General features: G+C 54.5%; 1 protein-coding gene across 4 annotated transcripts in view; it reads left to right on the top strand.

Annotated features, from left to right (window-relative positions):
* Positions 1 to 531: 531 nt before the first annotated feature.
* Positions 532 to 18257, top strand: part of GSE1 (Gse1 coiled-coil protein) — a 391422-nt gene continuing 373696 nt past the window's right edge. Inside the window, exon 1 of one of the 4 annotated variants that reach the window (XM_031436597.2) lies at positions 532 to 2161. In XM_031436597.2, coding sequence (XP_031292457.2) covers positions 824 to 2161 — 1338 coding nt within the window. In that variant the 5' untranslated portion in view covers positions 532 to 823. The remainder of the gene's footprint in view (positions 2162 to 18257) is intronic. The other 3 variants (XM_064477671.1, XM_031436596.2, XM_031436595.2) reach the window with 3 other exon arrangements.

The raw sequence follows: 18257 nt of genomic DNA, 5'->3' as shown, positions 1-18257 counted from the left end.
GGCGGCGGCGGGCGCGGGGGCCCCGGCGCAGCCCTTCTTCCCGTTCCTGCAGCAGCAGGAGCCGGCGCCCGGCGCGCGCGAGCTGTCCCCGGCCGACGGGTGCGTCCTGGTGTGCGCCGTGTGCCGCTGCTTCCTGGGCGAGCAGTGGGCCGCCTTCGAGCGCGCCCGCACGCCCGTGGACAAGCGCATGTACTGGCTTAAGAGGCCCCACCAGTGCGACGCTGGCGCGGGCGGGCGCCGCGGGGGCGCCGGGGCTCCCCGTGAGTGGAACGTCGCCTACGCGCTGGGCGGTGGGGCCGGCGACGACGACGACGACGGTAGCGGCGGCCCCGGGTCCCGCGCGGCTGCTGAGGAGACTCGAGACTCGGAGCTGTCGGAGCTGTCGGACACCGATCCCCTCTCTGAGCCCGACCCGGCCCCGCGCGACGCTGCCAGTCCCCACCAGGACGGGGCCCCAGCGGCGCGGGCTGCCCCAGGGCCAGGGCCTCACGGGGGCCGCTGCCCGGAGTGGAGGCCGGCGCCGGGACCCGCTCAGAGACAGGGCGTGGAGACCTCCACACCGGGAGACTTGGAGGACGAGGGAGTCCCTTCGAAACTCCACGTGGACGGGGAGCCCAAGACCGGCATCCGGCGCCGGCGGAAGGGCACCGGGAGGCACTGGGTCTCTGAGGCCCGGGCCAGCGTCCTGAGGGGCATTCAGGACCCTTGGCAAGGGCCTGCAGTCCAAGTGGCCCCTGCAGAGGGCGTAAAAGGAGCTCCTTCGGTGAGGGCCGCCAAGACTCCTGAGAGCAGACCGCTGAGGGAGACCCGAGGGGGCTACTGCATGTCTGAGGACAGTGACATCAACATCACCAGCGAGGAAGAGGACCGGAAGGAGCAGCCTCTCCCAGGCCCCTGCCGCCCCAAAGAGAAGGAAAACGGTGGCGGCCGTGCCCCCAGGGCTCCCCTGGATAGCCGGGCTGCACCACCAGAGGGCCTTTGCTGCTACATCTGCGGGTCGGCACTGTCCCCGGCCTCGCAGCACCAGATCCACGTGCAGAAGCAGGAGAAGCTGGCCCAGGCTCCCTTCTTCCCCTTCCTGTGGCTGCACAGCCCGCCCCCCGGGGCACAGCCCATCAGCCAGGGCGGCAGCACCCTGGTGTGTCCCTGCTGCTTCTCATCCCTCATGCAGCAGTGGCAGAGCTTCGAGCTGGCCAACGTGCCTGTCCTGCAGCGGCTATACGTGGTTCCGCTGAACAGCCACGCCCCTGGCATGGCCTCCAAGGGCAGGAGGCTCCCGAGGGAAGAGGGCCTGCCTACTGGGGCTCTGCCAGAGGCCTGCTACCTCTGTGGGGAAGACTGTACCCAGGATGCCCGGGCCGTGGCCTCCAGGGTCCTCAACGGCAATGCCAGGGGCTCCATGCATTTCCCCTTTCTCAGCCTCCTGCCCTGCCCCCCCAACGCCCAGGGCCCCAACAAGCGCTGTGAGGTCCGCAGCTGCCCCAAGTGCTTCAGCGTCCTGGAGGATGTCTGGGCCCTGTACCGGGCCTGCCAGAATGAGGAGCTCATCACCTCCGTTCAGGGCTTCCTGGGGAGGTACCACCAGGCCTTCTCTGCCTCAGACCCTGCTCTCTCCGAGCCGCCCACATTAGCCCAGGGCAGCCCAGCGTCTGTCTGCTATATCTGTGGGGCTGAGCTGGGCCCTGGGAAGGAGTTCCAGCTCAATGTGAACCCCTCCAGCCGCTTGGGTGAGAAAGAACCATTCTTCCCGTTCCTCACCGTCTACCCGCCCGCCCCGCACGCCAGGCCTGCTGACTCCACCGGCCTAGTGGCCACCTGCGTTCTCTGTTACCACGACCTGCTGGGCCAGTGGCTGCAGCACGAGGCCCGCAGCACCCACCACGCCATCAGCCCCTGGTCTCGGCAGTACCAAGTGGAGATGTTCGTGTGCTTCTTCTGCCAGCAGGAGAAGAAGCGGTGTCTTGGGCTGAAGGCTGTGAGGGTGGCCCGGTTACCCTTGTTTCTCTATACCCTGCGAGCAAGCCACAGCCTGCTAGTGGACGATGGGCGGCAGCTGATCATTGGCGCCTGTGTGGAGTGTGGGACCCTGGTGTGCGCTGGCCAAGGGCTTACCCGCCAGGGACCCATGGGCTGGAGCTCCCCAGTGGCAGTGGCAAGGAAGGTAAGCAGCAGTGCTCATCTCTGAAATGTGAGCAGGGAAAGCAGAGATGTTTCTGTGCCTCTGCTAGGAAGGAGTTTGCCCTGATTCTGTACTGTGTGTTCCAGCAGGAGGTGCCCTCCCCGGGTCACCTGGCTGGTGCTCAGTGTGTGTGTTGGCCTGGCTGAACTCTACGTGCGGCAGGTCAGAGGAGTTGGGGGGCCCACTGTGGTCTCGTAGAAGCATAGGGCACTGCTGAAAACAGCAGGCATGGGCCTGAACTTGAGTGTGTTTGCAGCGGAATCTATCAAACAGAGGAAGTTCGGGGCATGTCTGTCATCCGCCTGATAACATTGGTAATTAGTCCAGCCATGCAGGTCACCGAGAGGTCTCTGCACTTACCCGGTTTGAAACACATAAGCGATGGAAGTTCCTCTACACTAGCTCCCACTTGGCTCAGCTTTTCCAGAATTTTCCACCCAGGTTCACACTTTTCCTCCGAGGCTCTCTGGCTGCTTAATAGCAGATGGAGACAGATTTCCAGACATGGGGGTTCAGGACCCAGGGGAGAGTGGCCTAAACAGACTTTTCTCCCTGTGGGAAGAGAGTCTCTCTTCTCTGCAAGTCAGCTGTGCAGGGGGAGGGCGGGAGGCCTGGTGTGTGCCCTGTTTATAAGGCGCCTGCCTTCACGCTGCCTGCCCGGGAGCAGCCAGACGGGGCTCAGTTAATTTTGGATCTGGCTTTGCGAAGACTGAAGCAGGAACAGCCCCCGGTGGGTCTGGGGAAGAAGTTGCCTGTGAGTTGTGGTCTCCACCATGGCCACCAGGGCCAAGAATCCTAATTTCCACCAAAGCCACTGACACTGACTTGTTTTGGCCAGACGCCAGTAGTGGTAGCTGCTGGCGAGGGGCTGGCAGAGGGATGTGTGAACAGGCGAGGGTGTCTCCTCCTGATCAGGAATGGTGGTGCCATCGGCTTGAAAGTTTCCTAATCCTGCCTCCCATGTGTCCATGCGTGTGCACATGTGCAGGGTTCCTGGGTTGCGTGTTCACTCACAGTGGTTGCCGTCTATAAAGTAGATGCTATCCCCTGTGCCTTCAGGCTCTGCCCAGGGTTCCTTCAATGCCAGTGTCACCTTTGGACTCAGTGCTGTCTTTGGGGGCTTTGGTCTGGTCCGGGGCTTTTGTCTTTAGAGCTGTGTTTGGGTGGCCTCTCATTTAAAGTGGCCAAGCCTGCCCCGCCATCGTGGATGCTGACCCTCTCGTTTGCTGTGTGTGGTGGTCCAGCCTGTCAGAAGGGCCAGGACCAGAGAAGAACCCCGCTTTGGAGCAGGACAGAGCCGGATTCCAGTCCTGCCCTTTTTCTTGTTAATTGAGTTGCCGAGAGTACACTTCTCATCCTCCCTGAGCTCATTTTCTTGGCTGGGGAGTAGCAATAAGTATCACCTGCCTCGTGGGGCATTGTGAGAATTAACTAGATCGGGGCATTTGAACGCTTCCAGAAAGTCAAGGACTTGGCTCACAGTTGGACCTTCACGTGAGCCCGACATGTTGGGGCAGATTGTTGTAGGGTGCAGGGGGATTGTTTGCAAGGCTTTGGGTTTGCAGGATGGGTGCAGATTTGGGGCTTGGTGGTGATAGGCCTCGGGTAATCAGAGCTCCCCACCGTGAGGCTTCTCACTGTTTTTCTGCGGAACATGCAAATTGCGGTGAATTTTCTCACGTTGATTTGCTCACTCATCAGGAGTTGATGAGATGCCAGTGTAGGCCTTCACTGATAGAAACTTGAAGAAACAAAAGAAGCTGCAGTTCCCAGTACAGCTGGGAGTGGGGGACCAGAGGGTAGCCGGGTGTGGATGAAAACGCAGACTAGTGTCTGCCCAGAAGGAGTCAGCAGGAGTTTGGAGGGCTGAACATCACACTAACTGTTGCACCGTTTCTAAAGCAACTTATTTCGGGTACTCCTTACCATGTCCCTGTGAGTCCTTTTTATTCCCATTTTAGAGGTGAGTAAATTGAGACTCAGAGGTCAGATGACCCTGGTGACTGTCACACAGCCAGTAGGTGGCTGAGGTGGGTCTTGAACCCAGGTCTTCCTACTTCAAAGTCTTAATCCGAGCTGACTGCCTGGCAGAAGTGGAGCCTTGGAAGATGGGGAGGATTTGTTGAGGAGGGTGGAATTCAGGAGAAAGGGGAGTAAGGTTGGTGTAAACTAGAGGTTGGGTTTAGATACAGCGGAGCAGTAAAAAGTTCTTGAAAGAAGGCTTGGAATGGGCTGGGAAGAGCTCCACCCAGGGCCGGGCTATGGCAACAACCCAGGTGGCCGATGGGGCCTCGGGCGTGTGTGTGGCAGGGCAGTGGTGTGGGGCTCAGGCTCCTTTAGACAGAGGGAGAGAGGAGCCTCAACTTCTGCTTCTAAGAGGGCCTGATTGAAAGTCGGTGGAACGCCGGAAATGCAGTCTCTGCGCCTCCCCTTTCTCCCCCTTCTCCCCCTTCTCATTCATTTAACAAATATTTGTGGAGCGCCTGCTCTGAGCCAGGCGCTGTTCCAGACACTAGGGGTCTGGTGGCCAGCACAGAGCCTCCGGTGTTGGGGGAAGGGGGCACAGAGTCCGCAAAGAGTACAGCTTCCTGCAGAGCTGTAAGCAAATCAGGATGAGGCTAAGGCCAAGTGCCAGGGTGGGCACAGGGATGAGAGCGCAGGGTCACAGGAACTGCAGACAAACCCAGGGGACTCCAGGCAGGGGCTGGCAGGGGCAGAGGAATGGCTGGTGTCACCAGGGAAGGGGCCAAGGCCCCCACACTCCTTTCCTGATGTCAGCTCCTGAGGCCTTGGTTCTCATATCCATATTCTGTGTCTCTCTTTGGTGTGTAGTTTGAGAATTCGGGTGTGAGTGGCTGGGGCATTGGAAGGTGGTGCAGGGAAACGGCTTAGCTGGGACATTGTGTTCCAGAACCTCGTCTATCCCGCCCCCCCGTGATGCCTCAGTTGTTTCCTGTGAAGTGTTCATTCGTTATTCAATCAACTTTAACCACTACGAAAGAAATGTGGAAGAGAGAGGAAGGAAGGAAGGAAGGGTGTCACTGATGCCCTCTGTTTAGATCGTGTTTGTGGCTTTTCTCACCAGCTGGACTCCTGGCCCCTAGGAGGGCTCCCTGCTTTGTGGCCACCATATCTGTGAGCTGGTTCTTGAATAGGGCTGTGTCAGGGGGTGGGCTGAGGAGGCTTCAGTCCACCCTTTTGGGGATGCTTCCAGGGTAGGAGCCCCAGAACAGGAAGCTCTGCAGAGCCATAGGAAGACCCTGCCTTGGCCTTAAGACCAACCTGGCTTCAGTCTTTGTTCTCTAGAGAGCTGGCTGTGTGTCCTTGGGTAAGACTCTTGCCCTCTCTAAGCCTCAGTTGCTGCCCTTGAGAAGTGCAGATGCTCCTTCCTCTGGAAGGTTTGAGATGTGAGAGCAGCTGTTGGGCAGCAGGGGTGCGGAGCACACTCGCTTCTGTCTCTTCCCCGAGGTACTTGTAACAGAGGGCTGGGTCTCTCGTCGGCACCCATGGGCTCTAACGTTGCAGCCTCTGCCCCCACTTTTCTGCTGCGGGTGGGGAATTGTCCCTCCCTTCGGAGCTGGGAGGCACAGCTGGCCAGGCGGCTGGCAATGGCATCTGGGGACATAATAATGATGAGGATATAGAATGTTCTCTGTGTTCTAGGCTGTGCCACAGGCTTCACCTGTATTCACGCTTAACCGAATCCTCACAACAACCCCACATAGGGAGGTGCTGCTATCCCCATTTCACAGGGGAAGAAACAAGTCCAGAGAGGTCAAGGAGTTTGCCCAAGGCCACTCAGCAAACAACAACAGGGCCAGCATCTGACCCAGGAGCCCGGCTTTGGAGTATGCGTTCCAACCCTTGACTCTTCCCGGACTTTCTGTCCCGTCGGGGCTCCAGCTATAAAGGTATCAGTGCCCTGGGCAGGGGTTGTGGGGGGGTGCCTGGGTCCCAATTTCTTCTGCACATGCCTGCCCCCCCGCTTCAGCCAGCAGAGCAGCTGAGATGCAGGAGGCAGCTTGCAGAGGCCAGAGGCCCCCGAGAAGCCCCCACTGGCTGCCTCTGCTGTCCTCCCCCTACCCCACCACGTTTCTCCACTCGCTGATAAGTGGCTCCCTTGTGTTTGCTCCCCCAGCATTGCTCAGGTGTTCAGATTTCAGCCAGGACCGCCTTCTGCTGCTGGGAGAAGCTGGCTCCCGTCGAGGGTGGGTCTGCCGCGTGATGGTTCTGCTTTCCCTGCAAGCGAGTTGGCCTCCAGGCTGCCCTTCCCTCTCACGGCACTCCGTCCGTCCATCGGTCTGGGGAGCGCTGCGGGCGATGGAGCGTGCAGCTGTTTACCTAGCGGCACCCTGGGAGGTGGGGGAGCGCCCGCACAGGGCTGCCCCCAACCCCCAGTGTGGCCTCCAAGCCTGAACAGGTGTTGCCGCTGGGCTGCCTTTCTTTTTTCCGCTGACATCTGAGGCCTGCAGAGAGCGTCTGTCATCACTCGCCTGTCAGGGCCGCGTGCACATCTGTTTCCTGTGTTCCCGGCTCTCTGCACCCACTGGGCTCCCTGTTCTTCAGGGAGGGCCTGGCAACCCCCTCCTCCCCGGGTCCAGGCTCCAGGGGGCACCTGGGTAAGGCAGTTGGATGGGGGAGCCTTCTGGAAGGTGCCGGAACAGGCCACCTGGCTGGGCTGACACTGGCATCCTCTCCCTGTCAGCTGCTGGGAAGTGACTGTTCTTTGGGCCTTTCTCAAGCTCTGACCACCTCCAAGGGGAGGGCTGTGCTTTCCTTGGTGGGTTGGGAACCATCTGCTCAGAGGAGTAAACTTTCCAGATGCGCCTTGTCTTAAACCTGGAGGCGATCGGAGACAACTAGGAAGGCAGAAGGTCTTCAAAACTCAGCCCTCCCTGGAGGCAGGGAAGAGGCAGGGGCCAAGCTGCAGAGGTAGTTTGCCCAGAGCTTTCTGGCCCCTTCTCTGCTTAGGTCTGTCTGGATCTGACCCTTGGGAAGTTAACTTTGCCATGACTGTCTTTGGAGGGATCGAAGGTTCTGGACAGATTTGCCTCCCTGGCATGTTCTCTCGGCTGAGGAGGAGCCCACGTCTGGAATTCAGGTCCATCTCCTGCCCCAGGTCTGGATCCTGGAGGGGACGATGGAGAGGGATGTCACTTCTGCCCTCTGGGAGGAGCGTTTGGGACCTTGGCTTTTGGCCGCCACACAACCAATGGGAGGCTCCCAAGGGCGGCTGTGGAAGGAGCTTCTAGTCACCATGTGACCTTTGCTCATTTCCCCATCTGTCAAAATGAAAGGTCCCGTCTTCAGGGGTCGCAGCGGTTTGTCTCCCACGCATGGTATCTGACTGACTGCTAGCACTGTGTTGAGAAGGATGCTGACGCTGTGTCCGGACTTGCTGGGAGAAGACCTAGTGATTTATTAGCAGTTTTCTTTTTTTTCCCCAGCCTTATTGAGATTTAATTGGCATAGAATGTTATGTAATTTTAAGGTGTGCATCATGTTGAATAGATGTATGTATGTATTGCAAAATGACCTCAATCCCACTACATAGTCACCATTTCTTTTTCGTGGTGAGAGCATTGAAGATCTACTTTCTTAGCAACATTCAAGTATGTGATACGGTGTTATTAACTGTAATCTCCATGTTGTACATTAGATCCCCAAACTTGTTAATCTTGTTACTGGAAGTTTGGCTTTTTTTTCAGTGTCTCCTTATTTCATGGGCTCTGGGTTTTAAATTCCGTATGTCATGCTGGGGCCCTAAAACACCATGATGTTCCGTCCCGGGGAGGATGATACGTTATCAGATCCTCACTGATCATCACTTTTCAAGCAGCTGTACCAGAAGGACCAACAAATCCACAGCCTAAGGCCACTTTTGCTGTTTTATTTTTTCAGTAGCACAAGTTAGTTAGATGTATATGTTTTGAAAGAAGTTCTGCCAGTCCTCTTTCAGGGGTGCTGCTGCAGTTATGTCTGCTGCCCTTGATCTGGAGAAACATTCGTATACATTCTGCCCATTAGCGAAAGAAACGTTTGCACGTCTGCAGTGTACCAGGTGCTCTGTGAGCACTTGGCGCTCCAAGGACATGGTATAGAATCAGGCAGGCCCTGCCTGTGGGGGATGGGGGGATGTAAGGACCTGGCTATGGTTGTGCAATGTGTTGAGTTCTGTGCTGGGGTCTCCTGGGAGCCCACAGGATGGTGGGAAACGGGGATGTTCAGGGAAGGCTTCCTGGGGGAGGTGACACCTAAGCTGTCCCAGAGCCTGGAAAGGAATCAGCGGGGTCCACAAGGGGGTGATGTGCTTCTGGCAGAGAAGCATGTGCAAAGGCCTGGATGTGGAGGGTGAGATTTGCTGAAGAACCTTAAAAAGTTCTAGTGGAAGTAGGAGGAGGGGATGGAGTTGGAAGGTTCAGCAAGGTTTTGAATCCCCGGAGGCACATTTGAATCCACTAGCCCAGCCTGTTAAATCAGGGTCTCTGAGTCGTGGCACTGGTGTTTAAAGCGTCCGGAAGATCCCAGCACTAGGGGGGACAACTGCTGAGTGAGGGCTTTTTGAGCACAGCCTAGGAGTTTGGGGCTCTTGTCTTGAAGGTATGGCATGGCGGTCGTTAAAGGAGTTCTATTCATTTGTTCAGTCTTAATTAAGTGCCTTCTGTATGCCAGGCACTGTTCTGAGCATCAGAATCCAGCAGTGAGCAAACCAGGCCCGGGGGGGGAGGGGCTGTGATGGTGACTCCAGGGTGGCGGAGAGAGGGCTGAGTGGGCGCTGTCACCTGAGCAGTGAGGAAGATGGGAAGCGGCCTGAGGTGGGACTGCGGAACAGTGAGGAAGCCAGGGTCTGGGGGGCGAGGGTTCATCTCAGAGGCCAGCAGGGGTCTGTTAGGTGGGCCTTGCTGGGAAGTCAGGACTGTGACCCTGAGAAGACATTGTTTTATTTTATTTTTTTTGTTTAAAAATTGAGATGTAATTCACATACTGTAAAATTCACCCTTTTAAATTTTGGGGGACATGGGGGAATTAGGTTTATTTATTTATTTATTTATTTACTTACTTACTTACTTACTTACTTAGGATGGAAGCACTGGGGATGGAACCCAGGACCTCGTGCATGCTAAGCACACATTCTACCAGTGAGATATACCCTCCCCCCAAAATTCACCCTTTTAAAGTATACACTTAAGTGGTTTTTAGTGTATTTGAAGAGTTGTTCACCTGTCACCACTGTCTAGTCTGTCACCCCTGAAAGAAACCCTGTCCCCGTTAGCAGTCACTCCCCCTCCCCCAGCCCCTGGCAACCATGCATCTCCTGTCTGTATAGATTTACCTGCTTTGCATTTCTTAGGAATGGAACCATACAGTATTTGTCTCCTGTGTCTGGTCTGGCTTCCATCACTTATGTTTTCCGGGTCTCCCCCATGTTGTAACATGAGTCAATACTTCATCCCCTTTGATGGCTGAATAGTATTCCACAGTATGGATGGAGCATGTTTATCCACCCGTCAGCTGATGGACACTGGGCTGTTGTGAATGGTGCTGCTGTGAGCATTTGTGTACAGGTGTTTGTGGGGACCTGTGTTCCCACTTCTCCTGGGTAGGTACCCTAGAGTGAATTGCTGAGTCATCTGGTAATTCCTCGGTTACACTGTAAGTTCTGCTTTCCCATTGAGGGTTTCAGGCAAGCAGATAACATGGTACAACTTAGGCTTGAAAAATTCACATTTGCGACTCCTTGAAGCTTTGTTTGGTCCACTCACCGACCACAGTTGTACCTCCTGTGCCTGGTCTCCATCAACAGATATGTGTTTGAAGGTGGGAGTTGATCTCCTCCTCCCTGGGACTAGGGGGAGCTGTACTAAGGATTAAAAATGGGTTGCACTTGCCCCTAGGGTGTTTGACTTGCTCCAGCTATACCCTTGGAAATCAGAAGCCCCGGATTCTGGCCCCAGCATTCACAGTGGGCAAGACCCTCTACCTGTCTGGGTCTCAGTTTTCTCCTCTGTAGAATGGGATATGACGGTGGACGAGCAGCTGAGCCCCTCGGCTCCTGCCTAGCTGTCAGGCACTAGCTGCCTCATCTTTCTGCACCTGTTGGCAGGAGTGGGCTTGAGAGGAGGATGGAGAAGACCCTTGTGAGTCCAGCGGCTCTGAGGTTCTCTGCCCCATCCCTGGCTGCCCCAGCTACTTGCTACCTGACCTGTTCAGTGTGGAAACCTGTGTGAAATTGATTGCTGGATTGGATTGCCTTTGAGAGGTGCCAGCAACCTTGAATGAATGGCACAAAGGTCGAAGTTGGTATCTGGCTCAGCTGAGCCAGGCAGGCGTGCCAGGACCCTGGGCAGGAGCAGCTACCTCCTAAAGCTGTTTCTGCCTTGCGGGCTGTGGGGTGAGAGTAAAGTGGGGAGAAGAAGCCATCCAGGGTCCAAGGGAGGCCCTTTAAGGTCAGGGACCACCAAGACCACTGTTGCCCACCAGCGAGTATCAGGTGTTGGCAGAGCTGCTGACAAGAAAGGTCATTTCGGTTTTGTCCTAGTCCTGATGAAGACACAGGTCTAAGGAGATGGTGGTGCTGATGACATTATGGCACTAGCAGATGACATTGAGAGCACTCACTCTGTGCCTGTATAACCTCATGCAACCCTCTGTTAGCCTCATGAGGTAGGTTTTCTTATTTTATTGATAAGGAAATTGAGGCACAGAGAGGGGAAATCACTCGCCCAAAGTCACACAGCTGGGAAGTACCAAATCTGATTCTAACCAGGCTGTTTGGCTCCAGCATTCAGAAGCTTAACTGCTCCCCCACATGCCTCCCAAATGGGTACCAAGATGTAGCCACATGGGAGATAAAAGTTTGCCCAGTTAACAGTGGACCATGGTGTGTATGCTCAGTGGGGGAGACAGCTGAGGGCCCAGCCAGGACCTGGCCTAAGGTAGTTGCCAGCCGATATTTGGTGGCTTGGAGCGGATGGGAGTCAGGGAAGGCTGCATGGAGAAGGAGTCGTAGATGGGGGTCTTCAAATCGGCAGGATTTAAATAAGTGGTGAATCTAGAAAAGGCTTCCCCTTACAGGATTTATATGCCAGTAATGCCATTTTTCAAATTTTAATTTTTTTATTCTCTAAATGTATTGCTTGGATGCTGCCTGTCAACTGATTGTACCGTGGGAACCATTTCAGTGTTTTAAAGACATTTTCAAATTGTACTATATTTTACATCAAAAAAAAAAAATATGTGCTTCATGATAGAAAATTTGAAAACTTAGAGCAGGTAAGAGGTGGGTCATATGCAGGTTCAGCTCATCCCTGGCCTGTGGCTCCACTCTTAGCTCCATTTTCCACAGCTGCCACCAGCTAACTCGGTGACCTAGAGTAAGATGCCAACTTCCTCCCTAGACGGCACATCCTTCTCCAACCACGGAGGGTGGCATGACCTGCCCTGTGGGAAGATGGCATCAGCCCCATTTCTCAGATGAGGAGGCCAAGGCTCAGGACCCTGAGAGTTTTGGATTAAATGGCAGAGCAGGAATGTGTGAGAGCGGGTGGTCCCACACCCGACCTTGGCCTCTGCCCAAGGTTGAGCGGCACCTATGAGAGAGGATGTGGGGCTGGCAGGGGCCCCACAAGGAGGCTGCCCTGGGACTCCTGCACGAGCTTCCAGAGGGGCCTATGGGAGGAGGGGTGGGGCAGGGCCTACTGCAGCCGCGTTTTATAAGTCTTCCCAGACCCGTAAAGTCGTCCTGGCTTCCAGACGGGAGGGTTCACAGATGGGGATTAAGAGGCTTGTGTGGGTTCTGCCATCCGGGTAGGGTCGGAGGCAGGTGGGAGGCAGCCGTGGGCCTTGCAGACTCCGAGACACAGCAGCACCAGGACGGGGCTCAGGGGTCCTGGGGTCCACAGCCGTCGGTCCAAGACAGGGGAGGCGGGAGGAGCCTCTGAGGCTCAGACGGCCCGAGAGGGTGGCCTTGGATCGGCGTTGGCAGCTCTTTTAATCCTGATTCCTCTGACAGCAAGATTTCTCCCTGTGTCCTTTCCCTTCCAGAAGGTCTTGCTCAGTCCTGTGCTGTTCTTTCTCTGTGTGATTGTGTGATATCCCAGGCCTTTTGGACAGGGAGGCCAGGATATTTAGAACGAGGCTCCCGGGACAGGAGTCTGCACCGAACCCCCTGGATGCTCCGGGAGAGCAGCTTGGCTGGAGCCACCCAGAGGCAGAGATCAGGCAGCCTCACTGTGCACCATCCCCTGGGTCCTGCAGGGATGTTGGGTTGGGGGAGGCAATGCCACCCTGGAAACAAGGCCCTGCTTCCATCTCGTACAGGAGCCAAGACTCCATCGGGACCCACGTGTTGTATCCCTGCAAAGGGCGGTCCTGGAGCCCGGCCTGCGCACAGTGTGGCCCCGCAGCAGTCACCCCAGCTGCTGGGCGGTGGTCTGGCCCTTGGCAGGGGGAAGAGTTGCTTCTCTTGCCCTCACCCTCCTTCTCTTGTGAAATTGCGCTTTCTTTGCTTTTCAAAACCGTGCGGGGAAGCAAGGCCTGGCTTTCGGAGCTCCCTGCCATGGGGTGGCTGGAGTCCTTCCTATTAGTGGATGCAACCTGGACCCCGGTCACCGTTTACCTGCCACTCGCTAGGTGATGGGGATGCACCAGACCTTCTCTGGGGGCAGGTCCCCGGGGGCAGGCAGAGGAGGGGGCACTGGAGGCCCTGAATCGGAGGGACAGCAGGTGGTGGGGGTGTAAGAGGATGGAGCCCTTCCTCCCGACACCACCCCCCCTGTCCCCACTGACTCATGCAGACACCCGACACACTCACCTTCTCTCTCACACCCAAGTTGACACGCTTGCACTCTGACACCCACCCCTCGTGTGTGTGTGCGCGCGCTCCTACACCAGCACGCCCCCCACCTCTGCCCCACATTCTCTGAGAGGGGGTGTTAATATCTGTCAGTTTTGGATTTATTTTTTATTTTTTCTCTCTTTAATTTGGTCAGCTTTTGCTTCATGAACTTTGAGGCTCCTGCACGTTTGTGATCTTTCTGTCTTTCTGATGGATCGGCCCTGTCACCACAAAGGCTTATCCCTCTACCTCTGGCAATGTCTGTGTCTTGAAGTCGTCCCCATCTGAAAATCTAGGCCCCCGAGATTCAGAAAGGGAAAGTGACTTGCCCAAGGCCACACAGCTGTCACTGCTGGGAGTACAATTCAAAACCGTCTGTGGAGCTCCAGTAGTTTCTCCACCCCACTGGCTGCTTTAGGGCAGTGGGTCTGAGAGAATCCCCTTCCTGCTAACTTTCTGGGCGCCTGCATTTTGATGTCATGATTGTCAGGCGGCCAGAGCTGTGTCCCGGCCCGCCCTCAGCAGAAGAGCCCCCAGGAGCCCCAGAGGTCGGCCCCCACTGGAGCTGAGCATCTGGCCTGCAGCCTGCGGAGCTCAGCTGAGCATGCTTGGAACACCCTGTGGAAACTTCTGGCCAAACTCTGCTCCACAGCTTCTGGCCCCTCCCCACCCTGCTTGGTGAGATTGTTCCCAGCATGATGGGCGGGCCTTCCCAGGACTCACATGTGGAATTTCTCCGGGTGGCAAGACATGTCCCCCCTCCACTGGCTTCTCTGGTCTGTGTGGGCCTTTTGGAACTTGTGCCAAATCCACTTCCTGGCGGCTTCACCCCAGCCAGGCCCACGGCCTGGAGCTCCTTGGGGGCTCTGCGCTGGCAGCAGGCCGCTTGCCAGTGGTCCGAGTCATCCCAGCCAGCCCTGCTCCTGGGTCTGGAGGAGCGCCGCCTCCACCTCCCTGGGGCATTGTGGGAAACTCCAGTGCCTGCAGGGGGCCTGGGAGGGTTGTTGCCTAGGAGACATCTGTGGGGAGAATTGACAGAGTGAGGGGACATCTTTGCCTTAAGCTATAAATAAGAGCATAAACAAGGATGCTGGGTTGGTTCATCAGCAGAGTGTTACTGAGCCCTACTATGCGCCAGATGCTCTGCTCAAGAGTTATGGACCGTAAGTGTGTGAGGTGGAGGTTGGGAATGCTGTTATTTATCTAATCCTTGACACGGTGCCACTAAGCAAGAGAAAAGTGCTTCTCATGAAACCAGTCCTCCACCCACTGTAAGATTCGTCCTGATTTCAGAGAGGTTAAAATATAAAACAGGTAGTCCGGGTCTTCAAGTCAATGAGATGCAGTAAGATGGGATGATGGCAACGAGCATGGTGATACGGAAACAGCAGTGACAGCCACCACACGTTAGGTGCTTGCAAAACTTCGTCTTACTGACCCCATGAATAGGACCTAGGTGGGTGAGTGAGGAAAGATGGCACCTGTCTTCCCTCCTGGCCCCCTTGGGTGACTTTGCGGTGACTGGTGGGTTCTGCTGAGCCAAGCCGCGTTGGGGCTGACCCAGCAGCGACACGGCTGTGTGGAGCACCATGGTGGCAGCCAGCCTGGAGAGGCCTCTTACCTCTGCCACCTCCTGGTTCAGCACTGGCAGCATCAGGGCGTGACTCAGCTGATAGGCTGATGCTGTGGCGTTCTGGTGCCCAGGGCTCTGCGCCCCAAGGGGCCTGAGAGAGCTCTCGTGATTCTGGCTGCCGTGGTGCTGGGGCTTTAATCAGGTGGAACAGAGCATCAGCAGAAACTGGCCGCCGTGTGGCTCTGGGGCCCTGGCTGGTGGGAGGGGCAGGAGCAGGAGTGCCAGTGTCCCCACCTTCCATGTCCCCGTCACCCTACTGGGAGCAGCTTCAGGCCAAACCAAGCTCCTAGGGAGGGTTCAGGGTACCTGCCAGGAGCCTGAAAACTTAGGAGACTTTCTGCTCTGGGAAGAGAGAAACAAGAACATCAGAAATTTGCTTCCTAGACTTTCCCCATTATGAAGCACTTCTCCACTGAGTATCACCCAGCTCTCTCAGCCGTCCACACAAAAGGAAGTTGGAAGCCTTTGATACCCAGGAAACCGTGGGGAGGCCATGCTGGTGTGCTCTCCACAGGCATATGGTGTGGTTTGGCCAAGGGGATTCTGAAGTCAGACCTTGCCACCTTCCCCCACCACCCACGTGGGCCTCAGCATCTCTTCACCTTTCTGAGCCCCAGGCTTCTTGCCCATACGCAGGAACAGTCTTATGACGTCCCGCAGGGGCACAGGAGGCAGGTGAAGCCCCTAGTGGGGCTGGCAAGCAGTCAAGACCCCAGAAATGTTTGCTGTGGTTCCTGGGGACAGAGGAAGGAGGGAGAGTAAGAATCTGAGGCTCCACTCACAGCCCTGGCCTCAAAGGCCTGTGGAATGAGTGCCCCTCACCCTCAAAAAGCCCCACTCATGAGCCCCCTCTCTGAGGCCGTCCTGGTAAGTAGCGGGAGCTCCTGGTCAGTCTCCCATGAAGCTGGGCCTTGTTCAGAATGACCACCACCAAGCCGTGGCTGCTGCTGTTCAGAGGAGGGGGGTGGGAAACCTGGATGTGGGCAGAGGTAGCTGGCATCTGAGCTCCTGTGGTCCCCTCCCTGAGCTCATCTGAGAGGTGAAGGGGGCAGTCAGGTGATGGTCCTTCACGTGACTTCTGGCCCTGAGAGGAGCTACTTTGGTATTTGGTGGCAGTCAGCAGGCACGTGCCATCTGACTGCTTGTCTGTCTGTCTGTCTGTGGGCCTGCTTCCTCATCTGTATGTGGGGATGCCTGTACTGGGTGTGTCCCAGGGCACAGTATATATTACACACTCAGTAAATGTTGGCTCATCAGTGTTGCAATTTGTCATTTAATTTCCTCTCCAGTGCTGATGGTGCTGGAGAACTGACCTATGGACCTCAAAAAAACGGGAATCTGGACCCCATTAGTGAGTTGAGACGAACCAGAAGGGGGCACATTTTGGGTCAGGTCCTGAGGCAGAGGCACACTCTAGAGTCAGGAAGTAAGGGAATTTACGAAGATCCATCATTCTCAATGCTGCACCCCAACTCTCATATACAGGTTTCTTAACCTCAGAACTCTATGCGAAACCTGGTGCCTGTGGTGCATTTTTCTCGGGAGGGGATCAGTGGCTTTTATTAGACTCTCGAAGGGGTGTCTCCCCCCTAAAAGGTAACGAGCCATGTTCACATGCACCTGTCTGCACACACACTCACAGCGCCATGCACCCGAGCTGACTCCTCACCGCTCCTTGAAACTGTCCAACTTGTCCCCGCCACCATGTCTTGACACATGCTTTTCCTGCCTGTTTTCCCACTCCAGGAAGCCTTCTTTGCTAAATCCCGCCCGCTCTCCTGGCTGGTTCAGGCCCTTGCCTGTGTGCAACTTTTTCACACTTGGTAATAATTAATCACTTTATTATATGTGGTTTCACGTTGTCTTCTGATTGCTTCACATCTGTAAGCCGTCTCTCCAACTAAGTCAAGAAAATAGCTAAACTTGGAATTTTTATCCTTTGACCCTCCGTTGGTTTTCCCTTTGTGTGTTGTACACAGCAATTCCTTGCCAGGTGTGGGAATGCATTCCTGAAGAGCACCGTGGTTGGCAGAGCCACAGTTGGCAAAGTCAAACTCTCAGAGAGAATGCATTAGGGAAAAAAACAATAAAGATGGCATTAAGTATATAGCTTTAAAAACCACAGTGAATAAAAGTTCTAGAAGACATCATTGCCAAAACAAACCAGCTTCGTCCACATTTTGAAACCTGCTCCAGTCATTAGCCTTTTCCTGAATTACCTTCTTCAGTGGGTGGTTGACTTGGCTGTCATCTTGAGGTGCTGAGGGAGAATTCTCCCATGAGGTTTGTTTCTTCTTGAAACAATTTTGGTAATTTATGTTTTTCAGGGAACTTAATCATTTCACCTCGGTAGTTAAGTTAATTGACATAACTCCTCCATAACGTTCCCTTATTAGCCTTCTAATGTCTGTAGGCTCTGTAATGATATCCCCTCTTGCATTCCTGATAGTGGTCATTGGTGCCTTTTTTCTTTTTTCCCTTGATCAGTCTAGCTGGAGGTTTATCAATTTTATCGATCTCCCAAAAGGTTTATATTTAGAGACTGTGCCTCTTTAATGTTTTGAACCAGCCCTTTTGGGCTTGAAATGTAATGTCTTTTTACACTTATATCCTCTCTTGTTCTATTTTTGCAGGTATAGACAAAATATTTGTGAAACTACCGGGCCTTTTCCAAGTTATTTATGCTTAAGGGCATGTTTTCCAAGCCTGACTTTCTCTCTCTGTGTTGAGCCAGTGCTTGTTAAAATCATTTCTGTTAACCTGCCCTTGTGACCTCCACAGGTGAAGTCATGATGATATGTTCTTTTGCTTGAGGGGATTTTATCAAACCTAAGATAAGTAAGAAAAGGTACTAGACTTAAATTTTTTTATGCAAAATGTAAAACTACATTATCTCAGTACCACAGATTGTGAAGGATTGCCAGCTTTTTTGTATGTTGGTGGCTCTGTTATTTGGAACATATGTATTCAATAATGCTACGTTTCACTTTTTGTTAAACTGAGTATCCACTGTTTAAAATGTTTGTGTCCATTTATGCTTTTGCTACCGAGTATATTTCATCTGTAACCTGACTGAAACTTCTGTTTCTGTTGTCTTTGCAATCAAATCTCAGAGTGTCTCTTTAGAATCAGACTTGGGAGGAAGTTTAGTAATCCTTGAGTCCAACCTCCCTCCCTTTGTCAAAGAGGACCCCAAAGCATAGGGAGGGGAAGGGACTTGCCCATGAACACAGAGCATGTTCGAGGCTGAGGCAGAATGCCAGTGCCCTGGGACGTTTCCAATTCATCAGCTAAGGCTATCTCTCCAGTGACAGATATCTTGATATTTCTTGCATTAGCAATTTGAGGGGCTATGAGAGGCCAGTCCCAGCTGCTAAACCCATGTGGCATCCCCAGCACTTGGTACAAAGGAGGGGAACTCACAAAGGTGAGTGTAGATGGTGAACAGCACCCTTCTGTGAATCTACTGCCCCTCCATCTTCAGGGAGTTTTTTTCTGGGTGAGTTGCATTCTATTTAAAAGAACATTTTAATAGCATCTTTATTAAGATAAATTTGCATACCATAAAATTTACTGTTTTAAAGTGTACAGTTAAGTGGTTTTTATTC

This window comes from Camelus dromedarius, chromosome 23 (assembly GCF_036321535.1).
Source record: "Camelus dromedarius isolate mCamDro1 chromosome 23, mCamDro1.pat, whole genome shotgun sequence".
NCBI classification, from domain to species: domain Eukaryota; kingdom Metazoa; phylum Chordata; class Mammalia; order Artiodactyla; family Camelidae; genus Camelus; species Camelus dromedarius.
Note: the sequence above shows the minus strand (reverse complement) of the source record. Positions and strands in the feature narration are given on the sequence as shown.